This window comes from Coregonus clupeaformis, chromosome 39, assembly GCF_020615455.1.
Source record: "Coregonus clupeaformis isolate EN_2021a chromosome 39, ASM2061545v1, whole genome shotgun sequence".
Taxonomy (NCBI): Eukaryota; Metazoa; Chordata; class Actinopteri; order Salmoniformes; family Salmonidae; genus Coregonus; species Coregonus clupeaformis.
The window spans coordinates 7,347,154-7,357,549 of NC_059230.1; the positions used below are offsets into that span (position 1 = coordinate 7,347,154).

Below are 10,396 nucleotides of genomic sequence, written 5' to 3' on the forward strand. Positions count from 1 at the left end.
TTTACTGAGGAGTGGCTTCCGTCTGGCCACTCTACCATAAAGGCCTGATTAGTGGAGTGCTGCAGAGATGGTTGTCCTTCTGGAAAGTTCTCCCATCTCCACAGAGGAACTCTGGAGCTCTGTCAGAGTGACCATCGGGTTCTTGGTCACCTTACTGACCAAGGCCCTTCTCCCCCGATTGCTCGGTTTGGCTGAGCGGCCAGCTCTAGGAAGAGTCTTGGTGGTTCCAAACTTTTTCCATTTAAGAATGATGGAGGCCACTGTGTTCTTGGGGACTTTCAATGATGCAGAAATGTTTTGGTACCCTTCCCCAGATCTCTGCCTCGACACCATCCTGTCTCAGAGCTCTACGGACAATTCCTTTGACCTCATGGCTTTTGCTCTGACATGCACTGTCAACTGTGGGACCTTATATAGACAGGTGTGTGCCTTTCCAAATCATGTCCAATCAATTGAATTTACCACAGGTGGACTCCAATCAAGTTGTAGAAACATCTCAAGGATGATCAATGAAAACAGGATGCACCACATTTCTAAAAACCTGTTTTCACTTTGTCATTATGGGGTATTGTTTGTAGATTGATGAGGGGAATAAAATAATTTAATCAATTTTAGAATAAGGCTGTAACGTAACAAAATGTGGAAAAAGTCAAGGGGTCTGAATACTTTCAAAATGCACTATATACGTCAGAGTTTTAATCAGGTGCCACCATTCCTGTCTTTATAGTTTGTTTATCGTTAGTTCTTTAAAGTCATGTCATCATCTCCTTGTTAAAAACTCTGGCTGATTTCTCAGTTTCATGAAGTCAACATACTATGGTTAGATTGTCCTGTCTTTGTAATGGCGCCAATATTATCATCAACTCTTTCACTAGGATTCTCTCCATACATACACTGAGTGTACAAAACATTAGGATAACCTTCCTAATATTGAGTTGCACCCCCTTTTGCCCTCAGAACAGCCTCAATTCGTTGGGGCATGGACTCTACAAGGTGTCGAAAGCGTTCCACAGAGATGCTGGCCCATGTTGACGCCGATGCTTCCCATGGTTGTGTCAAGTTGGCTGGATGTCCTTTGGGTGGTGGACCATTCTTGATACACAAGGGAAAATGTTCAGCATGAAAAACCCTGCAGCGTTGCATTTCTTCACACAAACCGGTGTGCCTGGCACCTACTACCATACCCCGTTCAAAGAAACTTAAATATTTTGTCTTGCCCATTCCCCCTCTGAATGGCACACATACACGATCCATGTCTCAAGGCTTAAAAATTATGATTTAACCTGTCTCCTCCCCTTCATCTACACTGATTGAAGTGGATTTAACAGGTGACATCAATAAGGGATCATAGCTTTCACCTGATCAGTCTATGTCATGGAAAGAGCAGGTGTTCCTAATGTTTTGTATACTCAGTGTACATGTCCACTCTCACAGGCACGGGGACTTTGAAGTGGAAAGAAGGCATGACCTCATCAGAGACCAAAAGCTCAACGTACAGTGGGTGGGGGGCACACTTTGGACAGGCCACCCCGCCTTCATGACCACTACCTACTTCTGATTGGTCGATGGTGGCAAAGGAAGCTAAGCCTGAGCGGAGCCACGGATACTACTGTACGTGAAGCGCGTGCTGTTACCACTCAATGGCGTGTGCCCATTCTCCTCTCTGCTCCTCATCCCTCCTCTTCCTCCCCCTCTCCCCGTCCCCGTCCCCATCCTACTCCCAGCCCCCCTCCCAACCCCACCACCTTTGGGGAAGCTACAGCATGTGAAGGTGGACAGAATCCCTTGGCGGAAACGCTTATTCATGAAGCAGTATATAATTGGGTTGGCACAAGCCGAGGTGTACGACAACAGGTGGATGAAGGATATCGGCGCCCCCGAGAGGAGCTTGTCGGCAGAGCGGCGGTCGAAGGCCCTCCAGGCATTAACGGCGAACACGGGTGTCCAGCAGAGGAAGAAGAGACAGACGATGACCAGGAGCATGCGGATCACACGCTTCTTAGCCATCAGGTTAGAGGTGGAGCTGTTGCTGCACACACGGCTCAGCGTGGACTTTGCGCTAGCGCTGCCCGTGCTGTCTCTGATTTTGATGGTCACGTTAGGACTGTGGGTCGACAGAGGGCTCTGGAGGTGGGCGAGCTCACCCTTCTTCTTCTTGGTGGGCTGGAGGTAGCAGCCGTCGTTGTCGCCGGGTTTGATGCTGCCCGTGCTGCACTGTCTCTCTGTGATGGATCATAACAGCAGATATGAATACAAATGAACATGAACGAAAATGGTATTTCCCTAAATAACAATTACAAGTGATAAAGGTGAATATAACAATGATAAGGAAATCATATCTGTGACAGATCTTAAACATATACATGAATAATGTCCCTGTACAAATTGTATTTACCAAAGATTAGCCAATTGTAAATAATTGCCAATAAGGATGCCACAAAACATAGATAACATGATATGGCCAGAGCTGCACTTTTTCAAGAGGTCAGTTGAGGTAAACGTACCTTTGCTGGACTTCCTGTTGGTCATCTCAAACTTAATGCCCCTGTAGAGCTCAAGGGAGATGAGCCCGTAGGCTGTCATCATCACGATCCCAGGGACCAGGAAGAGGAGCAGCAGCAGGGACACATACCTGGGAGGAACAACAGGTCCATGGGGTCACCAGATTGGTCAAAAGCAGGTAAGTGTGCATTCAGTGTATCAAAGTGATCTGACCTTACAGAGAACAGCTCTCTATGCTCAACAATTACCTACCTCATCATTGCTAAGTACATATCATCTAACAGACAAACAAATCATTGAATTCTATACAACAGTTGAAACCTCTCTTTGTGATGGCACTCGTCTGCCCACCTTAAAGTATCTCTAAAGTATCTCTCCTCTCACCAGGACTGCTGGATGACATCACTGGGCCAGACCAGGCGGCACATGTTGCCCGTGCTGTTGTTGACCCGGGTGAAGGGCACCAGGGTGCTGGAGATGGGGTAGGGCAGCATGAGCAGGAAGCTCACCACCCAGGTGGCAGAGATGACCTTGGCGGCATGGGACTTGGTTTGCCAGGTACGGGAGGTCAGGGGGTTGCAGATAGCACTGTAGCGCTCCAGGGAAATGGCCACCAGGTTGAAGGTAGAGACGCTCACCGAGATACCTGCAGGGATGACGACGGATAACGGTCCTTGATACCACATGAGTGAGTATAGATTCTGATTAATAGATCGATAACAGACAAGAATGTAGCCTACATTAGCATGTTGTAATGCTGTGATTTTGTACGGCTAAATATGTTACAGTGTAGTAAATATGTATGTAAAATGTTACAGTGTAGTAATATAGAAATATGTAACAGTGTCGTAGATATGTAGTATCCTAATGTAGCCTAATGTGATTGTGATTTGGAGGCTTGCCAGACCAGGTTAAGGTCACAATTCAAGGGGCAATCTGCAGTTCAAACAATAAGAAAGCAGGCACCCTGCCGCTGTTTCGGTAAACAGCTGAGGGATAGGGTTGGAAAAATGTAACCACTCTCAAATTCATAGACAGAGTTATGGATGACCATCCATGATAGCAACATAAAAACGTTAACTATGTTTTGAGGCTATACAGTATTTGTTTACAATTACATTGTTTACAAACAATGAAATAAAACACATTTATATTTTGGGTTATGTTGGGGTCCAACAGTTGAACTAAGCTAATGAGGAATTTATAAGTTATATTCTTCAAGTATCAGGGTATATACAGTGCCCTCCATAATTATTGGCACAGTGAAGCATTTTTTCTTATTTTGGCTCTATACTCCAAACGTTTGGATTTGAAATCAAACAATGACTATGGAGGTTAAAGTGCAAACTGTCAGCTTTCATTTGAGGGTAGTTTCATCCATATCGGGTGAACCGTTTAGAGATTACAGCACTTTTTGTAATAGTCCCCCCATTTTAGGGGAGCAAAAGTATTGGGACAAATTCACTTATGTGTATTAAAGTAGTAAAAAGTTACATATTTGGTCCCATATTCATAGCATGCAATGACTACATCATGCTTGTAACTACACATTTGTTGGATGCATTTGCTCTTTGTTTTGGTTGTGTTTCAGATTATTTTGTGCCCAATAGAAATGAATGGTAGACAATGTACCGTGTCATTTTGGAGTAACTTTTATTGTAAATAAGAATAGAATATGCTTCTAAACATTTCTACATTAATGTGGATGCTACCTTGATACAGATAATCCTGAATGAATTGTGAATAATGATGAGTGAGAAAGTTACTCCGTACTTTACGAGCGTGTAGAGACAGAGCACTAGGCTAACATATGGAATTGTTTTAAGATCGTCATACCATGGATAATTTAGTAATTTGATTTAGAATTTTAGGACCCCTTTAGGTATAAAGAATATATATAAAACAAATATTTGATAAAATATTGAATTTCGCCTTTACTACTAAAGCCCATAGAAACGCATTGAAAAACACATTCATAAATGGTTAAAAAAATACAGTCAAAAAATGTATCATAAGGTATAAGGTTTTGAAGTGTCTGTCCTATATCTAGAATATATCACATATTTAACCCCTTATTTTTGTTGTCACAAAACTACCTCCATACTTCCATTCGTTTGTATGGGTTACCTTCAGACGAGTCCCGTGGCACTTGCAAAATGGAGAACACCATCGTGTTCGGGAGAGTCTCCCCTTTCCATAGTGGTCATAATAGTTTTTTAGGCGACACCGTTCAGACGCTACAGACGTTTTCGTGAGGTGTCTCATGGTCTGACAAACACCGGTGTAGCTCAGCCACCTTCCACGCAGATGCGGAAGGCCGACATAGGTGGATGTGGTGGATTGAGTCGCAGCCCATGCAAAACATTATGTTACCTAGATTGACGCACGGGTTCGTCCATAGACTCTTAAGGATTAACCAGTGGAAGTTAACTTCTTAAGGATCTGATTCTTTTTTTCTTCAATTTTCGCCTAAAATGACATACCCAAATCTAACTGTCTGTAGCTCAGGTCCTGAAGCAAGGATATGCATATTCTTGATACCATTTGAAAGGAAACACTTTGAAGTTTGTGGTAATGTGAAATTCATGTAGGAGAATATAGCACATTAGATCTGGTAAAAGATAATACAAACAAAAACACTTTTTTTATTATTTTCTTTGTTCCAATGCAAAAGAAAGGCCACAATATAATATTGCAATTTTGCCGCAATGTAGATTTTGGCCACAAAATGGCAGCGGTGTGTGTGCAAAGTTTCAGATTGATCCAGTGAAGCATTGCAATACTGGACTATTTTGTATCAAGGAAAAAATAATCTGCCCAAATGTACCGAATTGGTCAATTGATACATTTTCAAGTACATAACTATAGAGAACATACAAAAATGATATGGTAATACAAAATGTAAGTTTACACACTCCCAGGAATGTCATTAGCTTATACACTAACTTTCACACATCTAGATGGCCGGGCGGGGTGGGTGTGGAGCCAGAGACAGCAGGGGTTCAAACTGTAGAACCCAGTTCCTACATTTGAATATAAAAATGGATTTTATCAAACAAAACTATAATGCATTTTATCTCTGGGACCCTTAGGATGACAAATCAGAGCAAGATTACTGAATCGAAGTATATTATCTACCTTCAGAGGTGAATGTATCAAACCAGTTGCCGTGATAAGTTTTTTGTTGTTGTGCACTCTCCTCAAACAATAGCATGGTATTTTTTCACTGTAATGGCTACTGTAAATTGGACAGTGCAGTTAGATTAACAAGAATGTAAGCTTTCTGCCAATATAAGACATGTCTATGTCCTCGAAAGTTTGCTGTTACTTACAACAGTCATGCTAATCACATTAGCGCACGTTAGCTCAACCGTCCTGTATACGGAACACCGATCCCGTAGAGGTTAACAAACTTACAGAGTAATAATAACAACAGCACCTCTAAATAAATGCACATTACCGTAGAGGTACCGGTGTATTTCATGTTAAACTCTGTGACAGATGAGGTATTCATCTCTACTGACATGGCCGTGATCTCACCGCACACGGATCCAAGAACAAACAGATCAGGACAGAGGAAGGCTGCAAACTATCTAACTACTAACAAACACCATGGTAGAAAATGTTCCCGAAGGTAATAATAAAACATAAATCCAGCTAATACAAATGCATATACCTTGGATTTATCCATACAATATCCAGGCAGGAAACATTGTTGAAAAATATTTGAACTACAAGAGCACTTGAAAATACAGCTATGCATAGGGCTATTCTGTATCTGGGACCTATATATCCATACAACATCCAGACATAAAAAAAGTTCAATGGAATGTTTTTGAACAAGTTATGAACCACGACAACAGTACAGCCTTGACTATAAATGGCTCGAAAGAATGGATCCTCAACTATATATATTTATTGATTTTTCTATGCCTGAGTGTGTAAAGTTATTGAGACACTTGTCAAAAACAAACATCACTCTTCTACCATGTTCTTTTTCTTCCTCTTATTGCCTTGTGGCCTGGACCTTTCTGCTCAGAGTAAATGGCTCCTTAAATCAGGAGACAGGGCCAGTACGTTTACAGCCCGGGCGGCGGGAAGGCAACAAGGGAACGCAGCCACGGCTATAGCCATGAAATGACTTTATTTGGTGTCTCTTCACACCAGGCACCAGGTCAGAGCCAACATGGAGGTGTTATTGGCTCAATGGATTCAGGGATCTGCTTCTTTGTTGATTTTCCATTATTAGGCTACAGCCCACTGCAGTCAACCCCCCCCCATAGGAATCTTCCTATGTGGACAGAACCTACTGTACTCACTCACCTTACTTGACCCCTTGAAGTGAGTGACAACAGTGTATTAGACCATAACAAGATAAGACCACGATTAACTATGCAGCACAGAAGTTGACAAGAGTATGTAAACACATCCTATTGCAATACCACAGAAATCCCTAACAGACAAACCCATTACATGGTCATGGAGACCTGGGCCCATATCCACAAAGCATCTCAGAGTAGGAGTGCTAATCTAGGATCTGTCCATATAATCTTAATCATTATGATCTAAAAGGCTAAACTGTTCCTAGATCAGCACTCCTACTCTGAGACGCTTTGTGGATACAGGCCCAGGTCAGGACCTGTGTACAGTACATCCACTGGACTCACCCATGAAGTACATGGCCACCTTGCAGATGCCCGAGCCGAACACAAAGTCCCTCATGAGGTTGGGGATGAGGGTGAAGGGCATGCAGAAGAGGCAGAGCATCAGGTCGCTGGCGGCCAGGGAGAGCAGGAACAGGTTGGTGACAGTGCGCATGTGGCGGTTCCTCACCAGCACGGCGATGATCAGGCTGTTACCCAGCACGCTGACCAGGAAGATGAGGCTGTAGAGGAAGATACGGACCGTCTGGTTCAAATCTATAGAGAGGAGAGAAAGATGGACAGCATCATTGTTCTTATAATTGTCATTATCATCATCATCACCGTGATCATCAACATAATCTTCATCATCTCTTGAGTCCAAGCAGACAAAACAGAAAGTTAGTCAATCTTTCAAAAATCCCAGTAGATCAATATGTTTTCTTTGCAGTCAGTAAATCATGATGATCAAAATTGGAAGTACAACTATCCAAAGGTGCAGAATTATGGGCAATTACTCTCCTTTTATGCACATTTCACCAAACAATTTCATACACATCAAATCAAATATTATTCCTGATAAAAAATTACATAAAAATAAGCACATTGTGTGCCTGATTCATTAATCGGTCCAATCACAATTCCATGTATTCAATACATAGGCTGGTTTGCTCATAGTTTTGTTGACTTACCATTGGCGCACAGAAACCCAATACACAATAGAAATAAGGCAAGGTGAAGACAACGTAGGAAAAAAACAACTGATATGAATGTATAGGCCTCAATCCACACTAAAGCAAAGCTCTATAATGGAAGGTCACAATGTTGGAGATGATGACTTGGAGTAACCCAAAGTTACTTAGAAGTAACCCAACTTCATTCTTTGCATCTCTGCAATATTGTGAGAGAAAAAAATACTTACAAATTAGACAGTCCCCACTGCCTAGATCTTTCCGTATATTGTACATGGTATGACACTGATGGGGTGATTTAAGAAGGTTGTGCTGTAGCATTTACTGATTGCTGGAAACAGTGAACACAATTGTACACATTTCTCTTCTGATGGAAACAATGTGTTAATATTCTGTGAACAAAACACAGGCTTAACAGTGAGTTTGTATTCACTGATTACATTTGTACATGGTATGACACTGATGGGGTGATTTAAGAAGGTTGTGCTGTAGCATTTACTGATTGCTGGAAACAGTGAACACAATTGTACACATTTCTCTTCTGATGGAAACAATGTGTTAATATTCTGTGAACAAAACACAGGCTTAACAGTGAGTTTGTATTCACTGATGACATTTGTATTTAAAGTTTAGCAAAAGATGGTCTAAGATATGCAAGTCAGGTACAAAGGCAAGAAAATTATCAGAAGTTATGTAAATGTAGGCTATTTGAGCACTTGATCATTGCTGTTCTATAGGCCTATACATACATTTAGATTGGCTACGTTTCAACACAGATCACAAAATTGCTTTTAAGCGATTGAGAAAAACTGTAAATAGAAATTATGGTTCATTACTCATCTTGGGTTATTTTAGGGCTAGCATTAGTAGGCTAAAGGCAATTAATCTGGAATTCAGTTGGAGTCAGTTCTGGTTGGCTGCATTACTCAGGGGAAAAGTGTGTGCAAATGTGGTGCTTGAATTAGCAACACGAAATTCAACATGTTATGTATCTTATATATTTCATATTTTAAAGATTAGATTCATATTACAGCCTATCAGCTTCGCCTAATTTCAATGATAATTCAGATATAATTTCCGTCAATGTAACACTCAGACCTAATTTCCGTCAATTTTAACACTCAGACCTACTGTAGCCTATTAGACAACTACGTGTTGACCTGGTACTAAGTTCTAGTCATGTGTTGATTAATGTAAACAATTAAATAATGATATTCACTCCATCCAAGCAGAGGAGCCGAAAGAACGCATGCTACTTCAACCGCGCGTAAACGCATGGCTTGGGGTGTCCAAATGGTCGCTCTCAACGCGCAGTTGCGCATAATAATCGAAACAAATATTGCTAACATTTTGAAATATGGATGATTTGAGGCTAAATGCATTTTCACAAACAAAAACAAATGGCCCAAGGTTTGTGTAACAGGCTGGGGAGTGGTATGACTTCAAAATAAAACAGTTTTATGACTTCAAAATAGAACAGGCTACATCTTTTACAAAACTTTGCATCAATATCTCCACTAAAAACAAAGTTATTTAGATGTAAAATATATGTACAATTAGACATTTACTTTTTGTTAATTTAATTTCCCCCCAATTTATGATGATCAATTATGATTATCAATAGGATTGGTTACCTTTCGGTTCCGGCGGCGTCTCGCTTTCATCATCACACTCTGAGACATTCTTGATTCCAAAGTCGCATAATATCTTATAAAGATTAGTGGAGTTTATGAGCAAATCATGCAATGTAAATGTCTCCATTTTACCTTTTCTATTCTATTTTTTTCTGATGCATAAACGGAAATTAGGCTATGCAAAGGAACCCATTCCGTACATCGTTCGTCTACGATCCCAAACTTTATATTATATCTGCAAATCACACTTCCCAAATGTCATGTTCATATTCTCCAGAAGTTTGCATGACCCCATTTCTGTTTGATAAAAAATAATTATCCAGCTTTCAACGAAATTGACAGGTATCAGTCAGTGAGCAAAAATTATTGACATCAAGCGTCTGCTGCATGCACAGTTTGTTGTGCTCCAGCACTTCAATGTTGGATATGAGACATATAACAGTATGCATGGGTGGAAAGAGAAAACTCTGGTCTAAGAGACCCCGCCTCTCGAGCCCATGGTCATGCAAGTGCAACAGCAGCCACTACAGCAGCCACCTCTCGAGCCCATGGTCATGCAAGTGCAACAGCAGCCACTACATTTTTTTTAGGCCTACAGTGATGTTATTTTAGTCTGTTGTATAAATATACTATTTTGGTGACATATTTCAAGAATATCACATCAAATCTTTTCACCAAAAATAGAATACTTTTAGATTGTTATGAACAAAAAAAAAACGGACTTTATGCAGGATCTGTGAGATGTGATAACCTCAAAATCAATGTCAAAGACCATTTACTACCATAATTGGTTGCTCACATGTGAGAGATAATAGGCTGTCATTATGGGAGAGGACCGGACAGAGGCTCACCTGATGATCGTGATCCATCTCCATTACAACATGACATAACCCCACATGCATGTTCTGCATAAAAACCTATCTTCTGC

General features: G+C 41.1%; 1 protein-coding gene across 1 annotated transcript; it reads right to left on the reverse strand.

Annotated features, from left to right (window-relative positions):
• Window positions 1-1,353: 1,353 nt before the first annotated feature.
• On the reverse strand, window positions 1,354-9,872 carry LOC121554515 (cholecystokinin receptor type A-like). The gene is made up of 5 exons (XM_041868130.2): window positions 9,469-9,872; window positions 7,170-7,421; window positions 2,887-3,148; window positions 2,505-2,632; window positions 1,354-2,222 (listed from the first exon to the last, which is right to left on the reverse strand). The coding sequence occupies exons 1-5, from the start codon at window positions 9,593-9,595 to the stop codon at window positions 1,582-1,584; spliced, it is 1,410 nt and encodes a 469-aa protein (XP_041724064.2). The 5' UTR covers window positions 9,596-9,872; the 3' UTR covers window positions 1,354-1,581.
• Window positions 9,873-10,396: the final 524 nt, after the last annotated feature.